Source organism: Balaenoptera acutorostrata, chromosome 6 (genome assembly GCF_949987535.1).
Source record: "Balaenoptera acutorostrata chromosome 6, mBalAcu1.1, whole genome shotgun sequence".
NCBI classification, from domain to species: domain Eukaryota; kingdom Metazoa; phylum Chordata; class Mammalia; order Artiodactyla; family Balaenopteridae; genus Balaenoptera; species Balaenoptera acutorostrata.
In genome coordinates this window covers 54,984,291-55,009,501 of record NC_080069.1, presented here as the reverse complement: position 1 = coordinate 55,009,501, position 25,211 = coordinate 54,984,291, and the positions used below count along the sequence as shown (strand labels likewise).

At 37.1% G+C, this 25,211-nt stretch overlaps 1 protein-coding gene across 6 annotated transcripts in view; it reads left to right on the top strand.

Annotated features, from left to right (window-relative positions):
- Positions 1-25,211, top strand: part of FOCAD (focadhesin) — a 311,339-nt gene that overhangs the window by 28,479 nt on the left and 257,649 nt on the right. For 4 of the 6 annotated variants that reach the window (XM_007176810.2, XM_057547663.1, XM_057547662.1 and 1 more), the window contains exons 3-4: positions 1,131-1,205; positions 3,708-3,862. In XM_007176810.2, coding sequence (XP_007176872.2) covers positions 1,131-1,205; positions 3,708-3,862 — 230 coding nt within the window. The remainder of the gene's footprint in view (positions 1-1,130; positions 1,206-3,707; positions 3,863-25,211) is intronic. The other 2 variants (XM_007176813.2, XM_057547664.1) reach the window with 1 other exon arrangement.

Below are 25,211 nucleotides of genomic sequence, written 5' to 3'. Positions count from 1 at the left end.
CCAGTTACATTCAATGAAATATGGTATATTTTGTAAACAGGAACTGAAACTATTCACTGGTCCTCAATTCTTGTTACTATCCCTTTAACAAGGAGGTAAGAGACAGTTCATTGATCTAAACTTAAAATTCATGTAAATGTGTGACTTGTATTGTAAAACTTGGACCGTCAAGCATTGAGGTCTGAATTCAATTCCAATGTGTGAAATACAAAATGAAACAAAGGAGTAGGTGCTTTGTTTTTACTTGAGCTTTTCTGGAGACTTTGCAAGACTGACAGGTGTTCATAGTCTTTTCAGACATTGGTCTCAAGGACAGGCTGAACAGTTGTTGCGGTAGCAAAGTTTCTCCCAACCCATACATAGCATGGCTGTCATTGTTGCTAGCCTGTGGCTCTAAGATAGCAGTGCTGTGTGGTGCTGAAAAACTAGGAGAGTGGAGTTGAGGTGACGGGAAATAATGACATTTACGTATTTATGGAATCAGCTCTCCTATGAGAATCTTAGTTTTAATTAAGGGCTTTTTGACCAAAGAAGATATGAGAAAATTTTAGAGATTTATGAGGCTGAAAGCTTATTAAGGGGCTGAAACCTATGAGAAACCAACAAAAAAATTAAATCATAGAGCCTAGAGGAAGGAGAATGGTCGTGGTGAGGGGAGGACCTGTTGGTTCAAATCTGTGTGGGCCATAATCATGAAGATGGGGATTATGATTTTCATCAAGGGCATGATGAAGAATGATACATTTCATTTAGTTGCAAAGATGATTTTAAAAACTGTGGAGTTTCTCATTTTTCTCATGGTTTAATGGATGAAGCAATCTCAAATTATCTTCTAATACTAAGTGACAGCAATTTAAACTGAAATTCCAGCAATTTTCTCAACATCTATGAACAGTAGTTTGCTTATTGGGATAAAATGTAGGATAAAATGCTTACCTTGAGGGTTGTTATGAAGATAAGCGATTATGTATGTGGAGTGCCAATACAGTGCCTTCTACAAAGCACACACTCTATGAATGAGAGTGACTGGCATACCATATCAACTAGTACTGCTAATAGTTACCTTCAAATTCACTATTGAGCGAGAACTTCCAAGGGAATGTATTCATTAATTTTGTTTGTTTTTTTAGGCTGCAGGTCATCTTATTGCTGCAGTTCTAAAGGAAAATGGTTTTTCAGAAAAGATCCACCAGTCCACAAACCAGGTCTGTCTTTAACTTTGTGCTTTAGTTCTATTCAGATATTGCTGCTAGCTGGACTGCATAAGCACTTCTTTTGTTTTCCTCACAGTTCAGGTCACTATAGAAATGATTTTGCCTTTTTTTATTTGTTTGCCATGATTTTCTTTTAAACTTTAAAATTTGTAACAACACTCCAGGAATGAGATATGGAAGGGGTGAAGGGGAGTATTCTTATGACTATTAATAGAAAATAACATGGGTGGAAGGAGGGTAGGCATGCTTTAGAGAAGGCTGATAGGGTTACTGCTGAGGGAATCTTTTTGTTTAATGGAGAAAGTGAACATAGTGGCTCTGTTTGGGTGTAGGAGATTTCTCATGCTTTAGGTATAGCCCCAAATATGCATTCTAAGTTGGAAAGGTCATCCCCTGACAGGAAGAGCTGGAGGAAAAATTCTGTGCCATTCATAGAGCAGTTGAATGCTAAGAGCTGAAGCAATGTCAGCTTACTGACATTGCTTTACCACTTGGGTTTTGGTTGACCAGTGTTGTGTATTTTGACATGCTGATTGGAAGCTCTGCTTAAGTAGGTCCTCTAAGGTACACTCTATGGAGAATATAGGTGATGGAAATAAGATTTTTTTTTTTCCTAACGGAAATAAATTGATTTCCTTTCTCTCACATTCCTTTTTATTAGCTGCTCCAAGTTACATCTCTTTACAGCTTCTGCTGACATGTTGAAGTCAATGTAGGGGCATACTTCACTAATTGGCATTTTTCTGGTGTTTGTATGTAGTCCTATAAATTAGGTTTTCTGAGAATTCTGATCTTAATCCTGCCGATAATCACATTACGTACTCTGAGAAGATCTAGTGGTTTTACTTAAACTGCCAGGATTTACTGAATGTCAAATCCCTGTAACTAAATGTTTCCTCTTCTAATAAATGAATGCTTACTTCCATGAGGGCACAGTATTACCTGAGGCAACAGTTTTTTTTATTCATTTATTTTGTTATTCTGGCTTAGTAGTGGAGTGATGACATTTAGAATGCTTTGGTATTGTCCATGCAGGTGAATAAAATTTCCTTCTGAATAAAAGAAATGGAATATAAATATTTCTTCCCTTCAGTGACTGTTAATTGTATTGTTATGTTAGTGGGATTCTAAGACTGAAGAGGCTCTCGGAGCCAGCTACTGTGGGAAAGTTGGCACAATTTAATGTTGATTTTCATTGTTTTAGTTATTCTATGGGAGCTGGGGAATCTTAATTTTTTTTTTCTCCAGATTGTATGTTTCCCTAATAAATTATGTCAGGAGGAAGGAAAAATAGCTTCATTGTGTGCTCTTTAAAAAAAAAAGCAAAAAAAAATCCCCAAAACAACATGTGAAATCTAAATGGACTTAACCCACAATACATTCAAATATAGGTTTATCATTAGTAGTGAACCTTTTTTTTTGAGGGGAGGATCATGAGTTCCTGAGAAAGTTATGAAAGCTAGAACCTCTGTTTTTATAGGATTTTTCAAAATAAAGAACTTATATTTATCTATGTGTCCTTCCAGTGCTTTCCTGTCACAGGTGACAGGTTTACAGTATGAGGAAGAGAAGTCACAGTCTTCCTTGGGCAAATCACTTTTTCTAGGCTTTTGTTTGTAGTCATGGAACCAGCAGCTTGCTCGTAGCCTGTCCTACTTCTGTCTCGTTCCTCTGGGTCCACATTCAGCTTCAGTCACTTGGGGCAGGGACATTGTGGGGGACAGAGGGGTGGCATGTGGGTGATAGAGGTTGGTGGGAGGAGAGCAGGAACATTTTCTGAAAATGTTACTGCCATTTAGGGCTTGAAGCATGGGTATGATTTGGAGTCCAACTTAGACTAACTGATATGCTGGTATTGTTCATGTCTGGTTAAGGCTTAGAGCACAGTGCTGGAGCCAAGTCATAGTTTTTTTTAAAATTAATTAATTAATTAATTTTTGGCTGTGTTGGGTCTTTGTTTCTGTGCGAGGGCTTTCTCTAGTTGCAGCAAGTGGGGGCCACTCTTCATCGTGGTGCGCGGGCCTCTCACTATCGCGGCCTCTCTTGTTGCGGAGCACAGGCTCCAGACGCGCAGGCTCAGTAGTTGTGGCTCACGGGCCTAGTTGCTCCGCGGCATGTGGGATCTTCCCAGACCAGGGCTCGAACCCGTGTCCCCTGCATTGGCAGGCAGATTCTCAACCACTGCGCCACCAGGGAAGCCCCAAGTCATAGTTTTGATCTCCTAGTACTTGTGTTGCTGGGACTTAGGTCATACTTCTGCAGCCAGCCTCATTTTGCAGCAAAGACACCAGATGAGAGAGAGTTGCTATATCAGAACATATCCATTACCTCTCTTGGAAAACCGACTTTAGTGTATTCTACAAGTGGTGTGACATGGTTTTTGTAGAGGACAGTCAGCCTACTGTGAATGAATTACATTTTGATGAATGGCCGGGCGTGTATATGCATTTGCTGCTCATCAGACGTGTGTTTTAATCACTGGTTTGATTTCAGACTCCTGCTTTGAACTTGCTGTGGGAGAAGTGTTGCAGTGATAATGTCGTGGTTCGAACAGCCTGCTGTGAGGGTCTGGTAGCCCTTGTCGCTCAGGATCATGCAGAGTTCAGCTATGTTCTCAATGGGATTCTCAACCTGATTCCATCGACCAGGTGCTCTTTCCTTCATGTTTGATCAGTTAATGATTTAAATTTTTAGAAAAAAATTCATTCATTTGCCATTAAGGGTCACCATTCATCCTACTTGCCAGTTGTTTTTCTTTCCCTAAAAATGTCATGCAGTTGAAATTTCATATGTGGTGAGAACATGCTAATTTAAGCTCTAAAAGTTTGGGGATTTGTGGTCATTTGCTGTACTTAAGTTTTGGGGTTCTGCTTATTTTGTCATTGCTCTTTTTAAGGAATAGCTAAGTAGTTTATAACTCACAGTTTGCAGTACAGATTCCTGACTTATTTTAAGAGAGAAGGTTGCCCATAAGCATCATTCCACAGTGGTAAAGTTTATACACTATTGGCAATACTTGGTCAGCCTTTAGCATCAGTACATGAGTTAGAAAATAACAGCACTAATTTCTTTAAAAGCATTTTGTGGTTTAGATATGTCTTCCCCTGATTATTCCAAGTAAATAATGTTCTTTGAATCTGTTTGGAATGACCATATTTATTCCATTCACAGACTGAGGTTAATGGAATCCCAGGGGATAAAATGGGCATTCTGAGGTGGTCAAACAAGACTGTATTTGAACCATCCCATGGAAATGAGCATCTCTTGTAAAATCTCCCTGAAAAGGAGGTGCCACTCTTTGCTTCAAGAAATGGTCTTGATCTATATGCCCTCAGTTTTGCCTGCTTTAAATAATTTGAGCTTCTGTCCCCTTCTCCCAACTCTTACCCAGCCCCCCCACCTCCTTCTCAATGGGGTTACTTGTTCTCCTGATGTTTTTTACTCACCTTTACTGTGGTATCATCAGAGCTGAATACTTAATCTTTTTTTCTGCCTTCTGTGGAGATGGAGTACAGCTGTAACCATCAATGTGTGGACAGTGCCCTCCTAAGCTTGAGGTCTATTAGGTTAAGTAACCTCTGGCCTTTTAACCTTTCTTCACAAATCTTATTTTGTTCCCTTACATCATCTCTTTGAATCTTTTTGGAGCCTTGATTTTTTTCTTTATATTCTGCTATCTACATTTGTAAGTCCAAGCCCTTTAGCATGGTATACGTGCCCTTCCCAAACTAGTTCCCACCTTCTGTTCAACCTGCGTTTTCTGCCATGAACCCTCCTCTAAGCCATACATACCTGTTCCCTGTTCCTGAGCCTGTGCATGCTGTACCTCTGCATGGAATGTTCCTTCCCCTTCTCTTTCTGATATCATCTTCTTCATGCTTCAAGGCTCAGCTCAGATGTCACCTCTCCTGCCTAGATACTTCCCTCTTCTCAGCTGGGCTACTTGCTCTTTCACAATCTATTTCTATTTTTAACCTGTATTTTTGTCTCTAGCACACTCTTCAGCAGTTAGTAGATGACCAAATCTTTCTGAATAAGTAAGGTTCGATCATGGCTAAAAACTTAACTCATTTTCTGTCTTTTTCTTTGTGTGTATGCCCACGTGCACATGCACACACGCGCACACACTCAAACAAATGTTTTTAGAAGGATCCTATTGTATATCCATTAAAAAATTAGTTTTGAGGCAGCTTTTAAAAGGTTAAGTTTTTGTTTTTTGTTTTTTTAAAAATGTATTTATTTATTTATTTATTGGCTGCATTGGGTCTTCGTTGCACTGCGCGGGCTTCTCATTGCACTGTGCGGGCTTCGCATTGCGGTGGCTTCTCTTGTTGCAGAGCACGGGCTCTAGGCGCATGGGCTTCAGTAGTTGTGGCACGTGGGCTTCAGTAGTTGTGGCACGTGGGCTCAGTAGCTGTGGCTCACAGGCTCTAGAGCTCAGGCTCAGTAGTTGTGGTGCATGGGCTTACTTGCTCCATGGCATGTGGGATCTTCCCAGACCAGGGCATAAACCCGTGTCCCCTGCCTTGGCAGGTGGATTCTTAACCACTGCACCACCAGGGAGGTCCTAAAAGGTTAGGTTTTAATGTGTCTCTCTTTTTGTAACTTATTGGTTACCCTTAAACAAGCCACCTAGATTTTGCCTCACCCTTTTTTTTTAAATGCAGGTAGTAGTATTAGTTCCTCCCTAAATATTTTCAAGTGCCTTAAAATTCACAAACAGAACCTTCTTGCATTGTCTAGTTGTACTGTTTATATCTAAAAGTAAGAGTATCAGCAGCTAAAGGGGCCAGGGGCCAGCTAATGTCTCTGACTAAGGGATAATTAGAGCAAGTTAGGTTATACCTTTAATTCCAGAATGTCCTATTAGAAAATTATGCTGGTGTGGGATATCCTTCACACATCAGTATAAGTCCATCATCACTATTGTAAACCGAAAAGCATAAGCTTTGCTGATAGTGGATCAGCATGTCATCTGTGTATATGAAAATTTGTCAGTAATATTAGATTTTTTAAAGTTAAAAAATACATTTTTTGAGTTAGCAACATGTTCACATGGTAAAAAATTCAAAAGGGCGTAGGAGGCAAATTCTCTGTCTTTCCTCTGTATCTCAGTTTTTCTCCTCAGGTAAAACTCTTAACAGGTCTTGTTATCCTTCTAAAGATGCTGTATGCACATGTAACTGAAAATTTATATGTACATGTTTTTTCTTAAAAAAAAATTAGTAGCCTACTATACATAGTATTCCTTATTTTGCATTTTTCAATGAAAAAAATATATCTTAGACATCATTCCTTACCATACATAAAGTGCTTTCTATTTTTTTCCGGCTGTATAATACTCCATTGTATGAATGTGCCGTAATTTACCAATTCCCTATTGTTTTCAATTATTTGCAATTATAGGCAGTGCTTCAATGAGTAATCTTACACATATAGGTTACCATTAGTTTTCAAGGGTCTTTGGAAATATGGCCAAGATATAGAAGAAAGCCTTGAATTTTATGGTAAGCAAATATAGGAATTTTAACAATTGAAGGATCCTGAAAAAACTTTTTTTAAAGTTTCTTAGAGTGTTCTTGTTGTCTAAATTGTTAGCCACAGGAGATGTAGACAGAGTAGATTCTGAAGCTAACTAATTTAACTTTTGCATCAATTTGATCGTGAAATGTGTTATATAAGTGCTAGGTTTTCTTTATTGTTGCCAGTAGAGGTAAGGATTATTTCTGAAGAATTTCCTTTGTTTTATTTCAAGTAGCAGAGCTTTGTGGTTTGTAGTGATTACAAAGACTATACTTTGCATTGTTTATGCCTTAACAAAAGCAAAATGAGAATCAACTTTAAGAAATTAAATTAAATTTAATTAAAAACAGGGACCCAAACAGCCCCTTCCTCCGAATGCTCCTCAGGGAATCTTCTGAGACAGAAAACCATCTTTATCTTTGGGATCTAAAAACAAAAATGACTTTGTCATTTCCCTGTGGTTCTTGGCTGAGACATTTTGGATCTTCAGTTTCCAGTGTTTAAATTTCTCCTTGTCTGTGGCTTTCTCTTCTTAAAATAGAGATTTATGGCAGTCTAGAGGCACCTTGGGAACAGAGCCACACAACGATTGCTCAGCTTTGATGCAGAAGAATGAGTCTAAAACTGTATTTTTTCATTTTGCCTACCTAGTATCCTAACATTCTTCAGAGGGAGAGAGAAAGAGGGAGAGGGAGAGGAAGGGAGGGAGAGAGGGAGACGGAGAGAGAGGGAGGGAGAGAGGAAGAGAGAAAGAGGGAAAGAGGAGAGAGAAGCAGCATCCTTCTGTGGAATAGATATTTAGAAGATGTAGCTTCCAGAGCTTTCTCAGCATTGCAGTAAATATTGAAAGCTACAAGGAAAGATGGAGGAAAAGTCAGTGAGGTTCTCTCTCCTAGCCTTATAACCTGCTCCTTGGCTCTTTGCAGGTCTAGTATGTAAATTCCCTTGGAACATGTATGAAAAGCTGCCTCCTCTTAACCACCCCCCCGCCCCCAAATCCAACCCACAATTTGAGAAACATTGGTCTAGAGCCTGCTACATTGTATAGTCTAACTTTGAATAAGACTTGACATTGGTAAAGCTCTGGTTGTCTAACTTCAGGGAGTGGCTGGGAAAGTGTCTGGCTCTGTTTGAGAGACTGTTCCCTTCAAAGGAATAGTTTGATGTCCAGAGTGTTCTCGGTTCAAAGCTGAGGCAACATGAAACAATTGTAAACTAGTTTTTATAGCTTCTGTAAACAAAGAAGTGGATTTAAGAGGTTGAAAATGTTCTTTTAATCAGTAAGGAAATTTGAAAAAAAAAATTATTCCCTAGGGAGGGTGAAGGAAAGAAGGGGGCTACAGAGAAAACACAGTAAGGAAATTATTATTACCAGTTAAATGTAAATTTTGAAATTAAATAAAATTAGGGTGAATGATATACATAGTAGCATGTCCTTTTCTTATCCTTTAAGGAACTGCTTGTTTTAAGTGTAGATTGTTTTTGGTTTGGTTTTTACATTGAGTTTATCCTATGATAAAGATTCCCAAAGCAAGGAGTTTCCCCATTTTTCTTTCCTTAGATCCCCGCCCCCTCCCTTAACTGCACTAGCTTCTAGAAAGCTCATGTAGCCATTGTTATAGTTGCTTAGTAACGGGATTGTGAATAAAAACAGTACTCTCCTGTGGAACCAGGTATTTAGTTTTCGATACTGAGATGTCATGACAGCCTATAATTTCAGTTCAGCTGCTTCCCCGACCCGCCACCCCTTCTTTCAAAAAATGTGTTTGGTAGGACGGTTATGCTCTAGATAAACTAACGCTTCATTTGTGTTCCTTTTGTGCTTTCAAACAGGGAAGGGACCTGCAATTTATGTATTTGGGGGAAAAATAAAATGTATTAAGGTGTGAGAGATTAAAGTCTATTTTCTGAGATTCCTAAAGGCTACTTTTTAATAAATCTCAAATAGGATATTAATAAATGCCCATAATGGGTCCCGGCTAAAGCTGCTGGATCCAGTGAGTCTTTGATCATGGATTGATGAGGGTCCAATTAGATTAAAAATGACTTTGAGAACTATTTGCAGTTAAGATTTAGGGTAATTTCATGAGAAAATTCTTATCTCTCAGGGTCGTTTCTTTTGTCGATGACCCTGTTCCTTGGAACACTTAATTGCTTTGTTATCATGTAGGAAACGGTTAGCAACCAAGGAGACGCTGTATTCATACCTTGTATTATTGAAGCTTTTCTGTACTATTTAGTTTCTTTCTCTTTATTTTATTTGGCAGGAGAAGAAGAACCAAAGAAGGATGCCTTTATGAGGTTTCCCCAAGGTTTGAGGAAGACAGTCTTAGTATGCTTTCATTTGCAGCCGGGGAGTCAGAGAATTGTTCATGAATTTGAGATGGTTTCAGGGTTTATATCTACATTGGTATCATTGCTCATTTAATTTTAACTCTGATCTGACAATGACAGAATTCTTGGACCATGTCTGTTTCCTCATCTTGTCTTTTAAGTATTCTGTAAGCCTTTTAGCTTGTTTTCAGATGTTCTCTTTTCCTTTTTTCGAATCCTTTTTCTTTCTCTAAAATTACAGAATCTCTCTCAACTTGTAGCTCATAACCAGAAAAGTAATTCTAGCCACTTTTCTCATCTAGGACATTCTGCCCTATTTCTTTTTAAGTTAACTGATCTGGTTGAAGGCTTTGTTTGTCACAAAATATTCCATTGTAAGAGTCATGTATTTATGCTAAGGTGTTTTTAGGTGATTTAAGAAAAGTGACTACTGAAATACATGTTACTTTTATAATGGAAAAGTGCTTCAGAAGAAGTCAGGCTGTTTTCTGGTACTTAGAACTTTCCCAAGCAAAAACTCAATAGCATTATATCTCTTAGATTTTTTTTTGAAAGAAACATTACTTTTTGTCATTTATGGGTCAACCATGGGTTCCACAGAACTGTTTTTTTATTTCCTCCCTTTCTTCCCGGCTCCGTCTCTCTTTTCTCATAGAATTTTATTATAAATTTAGGAAATGACTTGATCATTAATCTAGTGTTTAACATTCTCTTATTTGCTGGTGACTTACTGTACTTAAAGCTGACCACTTACCCTTTCTAGTTAAGAAGAGACTTGGCTACATTTGTAACATTTGCTCCCATGATACTCAGAATGCCCTCTTCTGGGATGTTTGTATAATTCTCTTCAATGCAAACTTTTGTTATTCTCATCCCTGGTCAAAAAATTAGTATGGGTACTTCCTTGCATCTCGTATTTAGAATATTTCGAAACTAAAGAACCAAGCATTAATTGTAGTCTTTTCAAAAGGAGACCGAGCATACATGAGCAGTATTTAATGCTGTAATCAAATACACCCCAAAGGAAACCTGAGATATGGTATTCATATGCACAGTAGTAATTGTGCTGTATTTACCTAGTGAAGAGCAATTTTTCTGGGTGGTTTTAATTAGTATAGTTTGTACAGCTTGACCAAAAATTTTTTTCTTTTCTTTTTCTCTGGAATATTCAGCATCATTATTGACCCACACTCCTTCTTATGATGAGATCTGGGTTTGGCTCTTATGCCAGTGAAAATTGAGCTTCCATTTTTTTTTTTTTTTTAATTTTTATTGAAATACAGTTGATTTACAATGTTGTGTTAGTTTCAGGTGTACAGCAAAGTGATTCAGTTATATATATATATATATTCTTTTTTTAATATTCTCTTCCATTATAGGTTATTACAAGATGTTGAGTATAGTTGCCTGTGTTATACAGTAGGCCCTTATGGGTTAGCTGTTTTATATATAGTAGTGTGTATATGTTAATCCCAAACTCCTCTATATATGTTAATCCCAAACTCCTCTTTTATCCCTCCCCCCTCCTTTGGTAACCATAAGTTTGTTTCCTATGTCTGTGAGTCAATTTCTGTTCTGTAAATAAGTTCATTTGTATCTTTTCTTTAGATTCCACATATAAGCAATATCATATGATATTTGTCTTTCTCTGTCTGGATTACTTCACTTAGTATGATAATCTCCAGGTCCATCCATGTTGCTGCAAGTGGCATTATTTCATTCTTTTTTAATGGCTGAGTAACATTCCATTGTGTATATGTACGACATCTTCTTTATCCATTCATCTGTCGATGGACACTTAGGTTGCTTCCATGTCTTGGCTATTGTAAATAGTGCTGATATGAACGTTGGTGTGCATGTGTCTTTTCGAATTAAGTTTTTCTCCAGATAAATGCCCAGGAGCAGGGTTTCAGGATCATATGGTAGCTCTATTTTTAGTTTTTTAAGGAACCTCCATACTGTTCTCCATAGTGGCTGTATCAATTTACATTCCACCTTTTTTTTTGCATTGTTTCTTGTCACTGCACTTGTAGCTCAGGCCTGAAGTTTCCTTTGCTCCCTCTTAGAGGGTTCTTAAGTCAGTTCAGTTTGTTTTGGCAGCTACCCAAGGAAGAACTTGTTCCAGCCGATCTTTACTAAAGGACTTTTGGCAGCAGGTTGTTGAGTGTGACAGGACTCTGTGGGCTACAAGTTACAGAAACCCACTTGAACTCGTTTGAGCATTAAAGGGTGATTTTAATTTTTTTGCTAAAGGGGTGTCCCACAGGACTTAAGAACAGGGATGTACCTGGGCCTCAGAAACAAATTGGATACAGGCTGTGTGTCTCTTCTCTCTTGCTGCAAATTGACTTCTCTGCTTCCTAGTCTACAGGGCACCACCTGCTCCTGGGTTAACATCTCTTATCCGTAAGAGATAGCCAGACTGAGGTTTGAATTTCTTGGCCACAATTACAGATTTCCAAGGACCAGCATGTGTGAGATGTTCACTCCTGGACCAGTCAGTTCTGCCAGGGGCTGTGTATTAGTTTTCTAGGGCTGCTGTTAACAAATGACTACAAACTTAAAGCAACAGAAGTTTATTATTCCACAATTCTGAAGGCCAGAAGACCAAAACCAAGGTGTCAGCAGGATTGGTTCCTTCTGGAGGCTGGGAGAGTCAGTTCCATGCCTCTTTCCTAGCTTCTGGTGGCTGCTGGCAACCCTTGACGTTCTTTGGCTTGTGTCTGCGTAATTGCAATCTCCGCCTCTGTCTTTTCATGACCTTCTTCTCTGTGTTTCAAATCTCTTCTCTCCTTTCTCTGATAAGGATACCAGTCATTGGATTGAAGGCCCACCCAGGATGATCTCATCTTAAGAGCCTTAGTTGTATCTGTAAAGACCTTATTTCCAAATAAAGTCACATGCACAGGAACCAGGGATTAGGACTTAGATGTACTTTTTTTTGTGGGGGGGGGCAGACAATTTAACCCTCTACAGGCTGTGTCTTCATTGTGTGAATATTCGTATGCTGGGATCCTTTCTATAGTAACCATATGAATGGACAAGGAGTGGTAATTCTCAAAACAGAGAGGAGACTGGGACATTATTACTGAAGATTGAAATTGGGGTAAAGCCATGACTCTGGAAATAGGTATCTCTCAGCCTCTCAGCTCAGCTCTAGCTTTGAAACATAATTGTACTTAAGTACAGGTGATGGTATTCACTCTGTGTTACTCTGACTGGGATCGAGGGAGGAGTGGGCACTTCCCTGGCGGTCCAGTGGTTAAGGTCTGCACTTCCACTGCAGGGGGCACAGGTTTGATCCCTGGTAGGGGAACTAAGATCCCGAATGTCATGCCGCACAGCCAAAAAAAAAAAAAAAAAAAGATTAAAATGGGGTAGAGGGAGGAGAGATTGAGTGGATGGAGAGTCATTGTCAAAGATAACATGATTGTTTTATTGTGACGGCAAGATGCCACCATGTTTTCCATCATCATCATCATCATCATCACCATCCTCTGGAATATTTTTTTGAAAGCATATGTTATCTCTCCAAACAGCAATAATGATAGCAGCAACCACTGCCTTGGTTGCCAAGGGAAGGGAGGTAAAGGAAGGAAACTAGCTTGGAGTGTGATACAAAAAAATAGCCAAGAAAATTTTGGAAAAAATAGGTGTTACAAAGAGGAACTCTTTGATTTTTAAAAATTTAAAAGAAAATTTCAGAAGTAAGTAGAATAGTGTTATGAGCCCTCATGTTCCTATCACTCAGCCTGACAACCTTTAGCTCACGGCCATCCTCCTCCTCCATAATCTCATCCACTTCCATTCTACCATATTCTTTTGGAGCAAATCCCGGACATTGTATAATTTCTTCTGTAGATATTAAGTATATATCTCTTTTTAAAAAACATAACAGTAATGTGATTATTACACCTGGATATATGTGTGTGCGTTTGTGTGTGTGTGTAGTTTTTAAATGTCCAGTCAGTATTTAGATTTCTAATTGCTAATAATATTTTTTAAACAATTTGTTTGAATAACCATCCAAATAAGAATTAGTTGTTAATTCTTTAACATCTCTTTTAACCTATAGGATCTCCCCTTCACAGATATCCATATTTCTCTGTCTGCCTCTCTCTTTCTTACAATTTACTGAAGAAACTTGGTTGTTTGCAGTGATTCCCACAGTGTGGATTTTGCTGGCTGCTTCTCCATGGTGTGCTTTAACTTATTTCTCTGCATTTCCTGTAAATTTTGCTCTAGAAATTTGATGAGATTTAAGTTCAGTTTTTGTCGTTGTTGCGGGGGAGTGTCAGAGAGGGAAGACTTCTTCATAGCGGGCAATGTGTTCTTCCATGGGGAGGGACATAATGATGTTAGCGGTTTATGCTTAATGGCTAGATCCATTAATTCATTAGGAGATTCAAAATAGTGACATTTTAATTCTACAGTTTTTTTCTTCACTTATTACTTGAAATATTGCTATAAAGAGAACCATCCTCATATCTACTGTTTGGTTACCCAGTAGTACAGTTTGTATAGGAAGGGCAGGATATATACTTGATTTCTTTCTTTATTTACTAAACTTCAAAACAATCAGTTTTTTTTTTAACGCGTTCTTCAGTATTGAACAATTAGATTTTATTTTATAAAGAATTATAATGAGCTCATGGATTAAACAATTGATGTATTTCCATCCTCTTCCTTCTTTTTAAAAAATCATATTTTGAGACTTTATTATCTTTTCACTATTTTGAGTTTATTTTAGACCCACTCTTTTAGAAGCAGCTTGAGAGAGAGAGAGAGAGAGAGGAGAGAGAGAGAGAGAGAGAGAGAGCGAGGGGAAGAAATTTTAGTAGCTTCAAAAGTCCTATTGCTATTTAGTGATGTTCATATATAATAAATGAATTAAGAGGGAAGAAAGTGAAAAAAAAATAGCATCTTCCAAAGGGGTCTTCTCGCAGCTGCTCTGATCTTAAGTCACAGGAACCATCTAATATTCATAAGATTCTCTTAGGTGTTAATCGGTAGTGTGGTGAACTTAGCTGCATGGTGGGCAATCTTCAACATAGTAGTTAAATCTCTTTTTACCATACTGAATATTTCTTTTATTTTACTTATTCTGTAAGGAGTCTTAAGTTGGTTTTAATGTTGTTACTACATGGCTTAAGATGTATTAAAAAAAAAAACACCCAACAGAAAACACCTGCCTCCCTTCCCCCAGCAGGATTATTTCATTGCTTGATAATGTAAAGGGTATTATGTTAACTTTATCTTCCCAGTATTTACAATTCCCTCATTTGCTAAATGTACAATCTCAGAGAGGACTATAAACACAACTAGTAATATCATTCATATTAGCTTATTTAGTAATAAACTAAATAACAAACTTTATAATAATACATATATGATACTGTAATTTCAGTGTGCATATGTAAAAATCACATAATTATAGAACTAGAAATTACCTTCAAAGGTCACCTCTGTATCTAAGCAAGACTATACCTTAGCTGTCTTCCATCCATCTACTAATTAAACACTTATTGAATATCTCCTGTATACCTCTACTAGGTGCTGTGAGATCATGGTGAGGAAAGCAGACATAGTCATTGCACTCATGATGCTTTTCGTTTAAAGAGAGAGATTGCCATAATCACATAGTCACACAATTATATATTAATCTACATTCAAACAAGAACACTGTGCTGAGAGTGACTTTAATGTGGGAGTTTGACCTTGTCATGGAGGTCAGGGAAGGCTTCGCTGATGTAGTGACACTTGACATGAGACTGAGGAATGAATAAAACTTTTCTAGGCAAATAGAAGAGGGTAGAATTTTCCAGTCACAGGAAGTAGCATGTTCCAGGTCCCTGTGGTGGGAGAGAAGATGATTAGTTAGGAAGGCCTGAAAAATTTCAAGAGCAAGAGGAGAGTGGTTTGAGATGAAGCTGGGAAGAGAAGCAGGGGCCAGACAATTCAGCCATCAGACATTCATGATGGCTAATGTACAGGATTTGGGTCTTTAGCCTGAGTGCAGAGGGAATCTACTGAAGTGTTTTTATATGATGAGTATCAGTGGTTTCAAAAAGACCACACTGGCTGCAGTGTGAACATAACATTAAAAGTGCTGGGTTTTGGATAGGCAAATAGAGTGGTACAGGGAGATGAGTTTAGGTGACTGTTACTGTAGTTCAGGTGAGAGATGATAGTTGCTTCCTAGAGATGAAGGGAAATAGATGGATTTGTGAGATATTTAGGGAGTGAAGCATTTGAGGTGGATTGAATATGATAATCACTGAAAGGGATATATCAAAGGTGACTCCTTGATTTCTGGCTTCTCTACCAGGTAGATAGGAAGCATTAGAAGACCAGGTATGTGGGAAGAACATGAGTTTGGTTTTGGACATGTTGAATTTGAGGCACAATTGAGACACTGAAGAGGGACTATCCAGTAGACAGTTGGATATGCCTTTTTTTGGTAATGACATCCCTCGAACATATTATACTATGAACAAGTTAGTCATAATATCTGATCAGAGCTCCTCCGCCTTGATTAAAAGTCTTCACTTTGATTTGTTAAATAACTTTCTGGGTACCTGTGTACCTCAAACACAGCCGGCCTGCTTGTCTAAGGGCTAATTCCAGATCCTGAAAATGTTCTCAGAAGTCTACTTCCTCGAGTTAACATGTTTTTGTGTCTGTGCCAAACTGTGACTGAAGGCAGGTTCTAAATAAAAGACACGGTGGTTATTTCATTATTTACTTAAATTTCTGCTCATACTGTATATCTAGGAGATCAGGTTTAATCTTCTTTTTGTGTTCAGTGGTCCTTCCTCACCTTGAGATTATAAATCTTTTTTCCTCCTTTTTTTCACTAATAAAAAAATAAAAGTAGTGCATACATTTTTGAAAACTCAAACAATGGCACTTGCAGGTAGTGAAAGTAGTAAGTGGTAAAATTTCTCCTTTTTACCATTTTCTCTTTCTTTTCTTCTTTTTAAAAAATTCACTTTCCTGTTGGGCCCTGGTGGAAACTAGGAAGTGACAGGCTGGAAAGGCTCAGGGAGAGTAGAGTGGCTCAGAGATTTCTCCAAATATTGGCCTTGGTTCCCTCTGGAGTATAGGGAAAGCTAGGGTGATCTGAAATCAGATCCAGGCACGTGGAATCAGGGACCAGCTAATTCCAGTGAAATTGGAGCCCCATATCTAGATGTATAAAAAAGTATTTATAAGCCTATACATTCCATGTGTTTTAAAATTGGATATATTATTCATATGTATATTGTTCTAAAATTGCTTTTTTTCCACTTAATATGTGTTGGACATCTTTTCATAGATCTGTTTGCATCTTTATTAAGAGCTGCAGACTATTCTATAATATGATTGTGTCATATTTTAAATATTTCTCTATTGGCAAACGTAGTTTTCTTCTTCCATTTCTTTAAGATAACAAATGCCTTGTAATATCTTCTTTTGGGCATATGTAAGGGTATTTCTATATGATAGGTTCTTACAAATGCAATTTATGGGAAAAAGACTGTTCATTTAAAATTTTTATGGACACTGCTAAATTGCCCTCCATAAACTCTGAAAGAATGTATGCTCAACCTGAAAATGCTTATTCCCCATTCACTCATTAACACTGGATATTATGAATCATCCTCTTCTGTGATCTGTGTATCTATATTCTCTGCTCATTTTTCTATCATATGATCTGCCTTATTTTGTTGCTTTTTTTGTTTTATGTATATTAACCCTTTGTCATATGTGTTATAAATATTTCATCTCAGGTTATCTCTCATCTTAATTTTATGTTTTCTTTCCCCTGAAACCCTCCCCACTAACTTTGCTAAAGTGATCTGGAATTTTTATGATAGATTGTCTTTTTTTTCTCTCTTTTTTGTACTTTCCCCCTCCAAAACCTCTCTTAACAATTGCTTTAAACTTTATAGTGACATTTGAAAAATGTTAAAGACTTGATTGTAAATTCTTCTGGTATTCATTCTGAACAAGTTCTTTGTAGGCTATATCTTTCTACCACTTCAGTTCTTTCTTATGCTTTATCTTAAAAAAATAATAGCTTTATTGAGATATAATTCACATATTAAAACTATTCTTTTAAAATGTGCAATTCAGTGGTTTTTGGTATATTTACAAAGTTGTGCAATCATCCTGCATTATCTTTTAACTGGAGAACCTCTTGAAAATTTTTCAGAGTACTATGTCTGAAAAATATTTCTTTTGTCTTCATACATTATTCTTAGTCTTTTTGGGGAGGGGGTTAGATTTATTAAGTTATATAAACCTTTCTCTCATAATTCCATATACATTGCTTCATTTAGTGTTGCAGATGAGAATTCTGATGCCAAATTAGAAATGATGTCAGTCTAGTGTTCTTTATTTTATAGATTTTATTTTATAACTTAAAGTTCATAGGATTTTCTCTTTACCTATGGATTTGGGAATGTCAGAAATTTTTTCAGGCATCTTGCCTAGCACTTGGTAGCCCTTTCAGTTTGAAGACTTAGGTCTAGTGAATTTTTCTTCTATCCTTTCTTTGATTTTTGCTCCTCTAAAGGTTATGTTTTCTTCTATTTTATTATTTTGATTTTTAGCACTATTCAAACTCTTGTAACCTCTTTCTGCAATTATACAGATTTCATATAAAAATTTTTAATTTTGTAAGAGCAGATCTCAGATTCAGAGTAACAATGGCTTGAAAACAATAAAAAGAGGGTTTTGTGAAGAAAGATAGAAAATACTAGGATTTAGGCATTTAGGACTTAACTGTAGTTAGTTTTAGGAACATTCTAGGTTTTGGCATTCATGAACTCTGAAACTTCTGTTTGCATAACCTTACAAAGGGAAAAGCATTATAATCTTTATGGTACAGTTACCATATTAGATTATTACAATTTATTGAAAAAATAACCAGGTACTTTACTGACATAGTATTATTTATTCTTTAAAACAACACAGAGGTGGGCTTATTATTATGATTCTCTTGTACAGGTGAGGATGTTGAGGCTTCTGGACATTAAGTGGCTTGCCCAACATTCCCTATCTAATTAGAATTAAAGCAGGGATTTAAATACAAATCTGAAACCATCCCTCTCAGCCCACTTGAAATATTTAAATAATTTAAGAAATTATTCTAAAATAATTGAATTTAAGGCAATATGTTACTATTTGAATGGATCTACATGTGATTTTATTAATGCCATCATCTTTCAAAAATTATAATGTATTCATGTTACACTCTTGCTTAAAATATAGTATGGACTCAATTATCCACACAGTAAAGTCTGGATCCACAAATAAAACAAGATGTAACTTAAAGGTTAAAAAACTGGAGTTAATTTACCAGTCTCAGTGGTTCTGGGAACTCCCTGGAATTAAATGCACATATGATGTATGTGCTTTTCTCTGGGATTCTAGTGCTTTCATAGAGGGGTAGGTGACCCAAATTGGTTAAAAATCATAAGTCTGTTATCTGTCTTCTGTAAAACTCTAGTCATATGATAAATAAATCATTAGATAAGGAAAACCAATATAGTTTTAAATGCAAAAAGAGATTATTTAACGAAGCCATATTTCTTGGAAGAAATTCAGTCAAAATTGATCATCTAAAATGAGTACCCTTTAAACTAATCATTAGGTCCAGAGCGGCCTTATGAGGTTACTAGGTGAGGCTTGGACTTTTTCCATCTCCATTTCAACCATACATAAATGGAGTCATTTTAGCTTAAATCAGACTTTAAAGCTGATTACCAGTTGTGTAAACATTGCAGACAAGAAGACAAGGAGACTTCTGAACACATAGTGACCCTCTCACCAAGGTAAACCAGGGCAGACTCCTCTGATAGGTCTCAATCGGATACTGGAATCTGGAACTGCTCACTGATTCAGTGATGATTAGAATTTATCTACTAAATATAGCTACAGACCTCAGATTTCATAGTCTTGTATAAAAATTCATGGTCTTGTATAAAAATCTAGGCACAGACCTGGGTCAGAGCCGTAGGGTTTTGTGTCATCCTGAAGACTAACTTTCAAAAAGCAAGACAGCAGCACTGAGGCCTGTGACTGAGGTCGGACATTCACACCCAGGAATAGGTTCTTGATAAATTGGTGATAGAGCAGTTACAGTTTCCATGCTGAAGGCTCTCCATATCTCTGTAAAGGAAAGTGTGCAGAGTTGTGAAGAGCTGGGGCATATACTGGAAGGTAGCATTCCTTAAAGTCTGGGATCCTTAGCTACAGAATGGTTCTCATTCTGTAAAAGTGAATGGTGTGAAGAATTGCAACGAAGGAATTTATTCTAAAAGTTTGGGTGCTGAGGTATCTTCTTCCTAAGCTTTAGAGGAGGAGGATTCTAGAAGCTCAGGGTGTCAACAGGGAAGGTTCTCAGAAGAATCTGAGCAGTCTCAAAGGAAGAAAATAAGACAGTACCTTGGTTCCCAAGGAGATATCATGCCATCAGACCTTCCTAAGACAACTGCATGTCATTCCAATTTTTAAAAAAATTTACTTTTTAATTTCTTTTGAGTCACAGTGGAATTAACTAGCCATATTTCTGATGAAGGCAAAGTGGAATTGACACAATACCAATGTAGAGTATGTGAGAAAAGCTGAACCTCAGTTTGACGTCCAGCAGAGAACACACACAGGAAAGAGAATCTTAGGGAACAGGCTTCATGCAGTGTTGAGGCCTCTGTCTTCACCAGAGGATCCACACAGGAGAAAAACCATACACATGTGATATCCATCACAAAACACTCATTCATGAATCTGCACTGCATGGTCATAAGAGGATCCATGTGAAAAAGAAAACATACTGTTGTATAGATTGTGGGAAATGCTTCAACTGCAAGAGAAACCTCACTGCTCACCAAAGAATCCACTTAGGAAACAAACCATGTGAGTGTCTCCAGCAGTGCTGTGAAATAGAAATATATTGTACTATGAGCCACATTTATAATTCAAAATTTTCTAGTAGCTATATTAAAAAGTAAAAAGAAATGGTTGATATTAACTTTAATAATATATTTTATGTAACCCCACATTTCAAAAATATTATTTCAATATGTAATCAGTATAAAAAATTACACGATATTTTACAGTCTTTTTTGTGTTCTAAGTCTTTTAAATACAGCGTGTATTTTACACAACAGCACATCCCAATGTGGATTAGCCAAATTACAAGTGCTCAGTAGCCACATGTGGCCATTGGCTACTGTATGGGACAGTGCGACCAAACCTTTTATAAGTTGTAAAATTTTAAATGCCATAGAAGAGGACACTAATAACATCTCACGTAATTGCCCCAAAAGATATCAATTAATTAAGTCCAGATCTTGTCTTGGCTAGAGATAAAGTTAAAAGTGATTTCCTTTTTGTTTCTATTTTGAATTTTATTTTATTTTTTTAAGCAGCAGGTTCTTATTAGTTATCCATTTTATACACATCAGTGTATACATGTCAATCCCAATCTCCCAATTTATCACCCCCCACCCCACCACCACTTTCCCCCCTTGGTGTCCATACGTTTGTGTTCTGCATCTCTGTCTCAATTTCTGCCCTGCAAACCAGTTCATCTGTACCATTTTTCTAGGTTCCACATATATGCATTAATATACAATATTTGTTTTTCTCTTTCTGACTTACTTCACTCTGTATGACAGTCTCTAGATCCATCCATGTCTCTACAAATGACTCAATTTCATTCCTTCTTATGGCTGAGTAATATTCCATTGTATATATATGTACCACATCTTCTTTATCCATTTGTCTGTCGATGGGCATTTAGGTTGCTTCCATGAGCTGGCTATTGTAAATAGTGCTGCAATGAACATGGTGGTACATGACTCTTTTTGAATTATGGTTTTCTCAGGGTATATGCCCAGTAGTGGGATTGATGGGTCATATGGTAGTCCTATTTTTAGTTTTTTAAGGAACCTCCATACTGTTCTCATAGTGGCTGTATCAATTTACATTCCCACCAACAATGCAAGAGGGTTCCCTTTTCTCCATACCCTCTCCAGCATTTGTTGTTTGTAGATTTTCCAATCATGCCCATTCTAACTGGTGTGAGGTGATACCTCGTTGTAGTTTTGATTTGCATTTCTCTGATAATTAGTGGTGTTGAGCAGCTTTTCATGTGCTTCTTGGCCATCTGTATGTCTTCTTTGGAGAAATGTCTATTTAGGTCTTCTGCCCATTTTTGGATTGGGTTGTTTGTTTTTTTAACATTGACCTGCATGAGCTGTTTATATATTTTGGAGATTAATCCTTTGTCCGTTGATTCATTTGCAAATATTTTCTCCCATTCTGAGGGTTGTCCTTTCGTCTTGTTTGTAGTTTCCTTTGCTTTGCAAAAGCTTTTAAGTTTCATTAGGTTCCATTTGTTTATTTTTGTTTTTATTTCCATTGTTCTAGGAGGTGGGTCAAAAAAGATCTTGCTGTGATTTATGTCAAGGAGTGTTCTTCCTATGTTTTCCTCTAAGAGTTTTATAGTGTCCCGTCTTACATTTAGGTCTCTAATCCATTTTGAGTTTATTTTTGTGTATGGTGTTAGGGAGTGTTCTAATTTCATTCTTTTACATGTAGCTGTCCAGTTTTCCCAGCACCACTTATTGAAGAGACTGTCTTTTCTCCATTGTATATCCTTGCCTCCTTTGTCATAGATTACTTGACCATAGGTGCGTGGGTTTATCTCTGGGCTTTCTATCCTGTTCCTTTGATCTATATTTCTGTTTTTGTGCCAGTACCATATTGTCTTGATGACTGTAGCTTTGTAGTATAGTCTGAAGTCAGGGAGTCTGATTCTTCCAGCTCCGTTTTTTTCCCTCAAGACCGCTTTGGCTATTCGGGGTCTTTTGTGTCTCCATACAAATTTTAAGATGATTTGTTCTAGTTCTGTAAAAAATGCCATTGGTAATTTAATAGGGATTGCATTGAATCTGTAGATTGCTTTGGGTAGGGTAGTATAGTCATTTTCACAATATTGATTCTTCCAATCCAAGAACATGGTATATCTCTCCATCTGTTTGTATCATATTTAATTTCTTTCAACTGTGTCTTATAGTTTTCTGCATACAGGTCTTTTGTCTCCCTAGGTAAGATTATTCCTAGGTATTGTATTCTTTTTGTTGCAACGGTAAATGGGAGTGTTTCCTTAATTTCTCTTTCAGATTTTTCATCATTAGTATATAAGAATGCAAGATATTTCTGTGCATTAATTTTGTATCCTGCAACGTTACCAACTTCATTGATTAGCTCTAGTAGTTTTCTGGTGGCATCTTTAGGATTCTCTATGTATAGTATCATGTCATCTGCAAATAGTGACAGTTTTACTTCTTCTTTTCCAATTTGTATTCCTTTAATTTATTTTTCTTTTCTAATTGCCGTGGCTAAGACTTCCAAAACTATGTTGAATAATACTGGTGAGAGTGGACATCCTTGTCTTGTTCCTGATCTTAGAGGAAATGCTTTCAGTTTTTCCCCATTGAGAATGATGTTTGCTGTGGGTTTGTCATATATGGCCTTTATTATGTTGAGGTAGGTTCCCTCTGTGCCCACTTTCTGGAGGGTTTTTATCATAAATGGGTGTTGAATTTTGTCAAAAGCTTTTTCTGTATCTGTTGAGATGATCATATGGTTTTTATTCTTCACTTTGTTAATATGGTGTATCACATTGATTGATTTGCATATATTGAAGAATCCTTGCATCCCTGGGATAAATCCCACTTGATCATTGTGTATGATCCTTTTAATGTGTTGCTGGATTCTGTTTACTAGTATTTTGTTGAGGATTTTTTTAAAAAATTTATTTATTTTATTTATTTATGGCTGTGTTGGGTCTTCGTTTCTGTGCGAGGGCTTTCTTCTAGTTGTGGCAAGCAGGGGCCACTCTTCATCGCGGTGCGCGGGCCTCTCACTATCGCGGCCTCTCTTGTTGCGGAGCACAGGCTCCAGACGTGCAGGCTCAGTAATTGTGGCTCACGGGCCCAGTTGCTCCATGGCCATGTGGGATCTTCCCAGACCAGGGCTCGAACCCGTGTCCCCTGCATTGACAGGCAGATTCTCAACCACTGCGACACCAGGGAAGCCCTTGTTGAGGATTTTTGCATCTATGTTCATCAGTGATATTGGTCTGTAATTTTATTTTTTTGTTGTATCTTTGTCTGGTTTGGTATCAGGGTGATGGTGGCCTCATAGAATGAGTTTGGGAGTGTTCCTTCCTCTGCCATTTTTTGGAAGAGTTTGAGAAGGATGGGTGTTAGCTCTTCTCTAAATGTTTGATAGAATTCACCTGTGAAGCCATCTGGTCCTGGACTTTTGTTTCTTGGAAGATTTTTAATCATAGTTTCAAATTCATTCCTTGTGATTGGTCTGTTCATAGTTTCTGTTTCTTCCTGGTTCAGTCTTGGAAGGTTATACCTTTCTAACAATTTGTCCATTTCTTCCAGATTGTCCATTTTATTGGCATAGAGTTGCTTGTAGTAGTCTCTTAGGATGCTTTGTATTTCTGCGGTGTCTGTTGTAACTTCTCCTTTTTCATTTCTAATTTTATTGATTTGAGTCCTCACCCTCTTTTTCTTGATGAGTCTGGCTAATGGTTTATTAATTTTGTTTATCTTCTCAAAGAACCAGCTTTTAGTTTTATTGATTTTTGCTATTGTCTTCTTTGTTTCCATTTCATTTATTTCTGCTCTGATCTTTATGATTTCTTTCCTTCTACTAACTTTGGGTTTTGTTTGTTCTTCTTTCTCTAGTTCCTTTAGGTGTAAGGTTAGGTTGTTTATTTGAGATGTTTTTTGTTTCTTGAGGTAGGATTGTATTGCTATAAACTTCCTTCTTAGAACTGCTTTTGCTGCATCCCATAGGTTTTGGATTGTCGTGTTTTCATTGTCATCTGTCTCTAGGTATTTTTTGATTTCCTCTTTGATTTCTTAAGTGATCTCTTGGTTGTTTAGTAATGTATTGTTTAGCCTCCATGTGTTTGTGTTTTTTTACGTTTTTTTCCCTGTAATTGATTTCTAATCTCATAGTGTTGTGGTCAGAAAAGATGCTTGATATGATTCCAATTTTCTTAAATTTACTGAGGCTTGATTTGTGACCCAAGATATGATCTATCCTGGAGAATGTTCCGTGTGCACTTGAGAAGAAACTGTAATCTGCTGTTTTTGGATGGAATGTCCTATAAATATCAATTAAATCTATCTGGTTTTTTGTGTCATTTAAAGCTTGTGTTTCCTTTTTAATTTTCTGTTTGGATGATCTGTCCATTGGTGTAAGTGGGGTGTTAAAGTCCCCCAGTATTTTTGTGTTACTGTTGATTTCCTCTTTTATAGCTGTTAGCAGTTGCCTTATGTATTGAGGTGGTCCTATGTTGGGTGCATATATATTTATAATTGTTATATCTTCTTCTTGGATTGATCCCTAATCATTATGTAGTGTCCTTCCTTGTCTCTTGTAACATTCTTTATTTTAAAGTCTATTTTATCTGATATGAGTATAGCTACTCCAGCTTTCTTTTGATTTCCATTTGCATGGAATATCTTTTTCCATTCCCTCACTTTCAGTCTGTATGTGTCCCTAGGTCTGAAGTGAGTCTTTTGTAGACAGCATATATACGGGTCCTGTTTTTGTATCCGTTCAGCGAGCCTATGTCTTTTGGTTGGAGCATTTAATCCATTCACGCTTAAGGTAATTATCGATATGTATGTTCCTATTACCATTTTCTTAATTGTTTTGAGTTTGTTTTTGTAGGTCCTTTTCTTGTCTTGTGTTTCCCACTTAGGGAAGTTCCTTTAGCATTTGTTGTAGAGCTGGTTTGGTGGTGCTGAATTCTCTTAGCTTTTGCTCATCTGTAAAGCTTTTGATTACTCCATTGAATCTGAATGAGATCCTTGCGGGGTAGAGTAATCTTGATTGTAGGTTCTTCCCTTTCATCACTTTAAATATGTCATGCCACTCCCTTCTGGCCTGTAGAGTTTCTGCTGAGAAATCAGCTGTTAACCTTATGGGAGTTCCCGTGTATGTTATTTGTCGTTTTTCCCTTGTTGCTTTCAATAATTTTTCTTTGTCTTTAATTTTTACCAATTTGATTACTGTGTGTCTTGTCGTGTTTCTCCTTGGGTTTATCCTGTATGG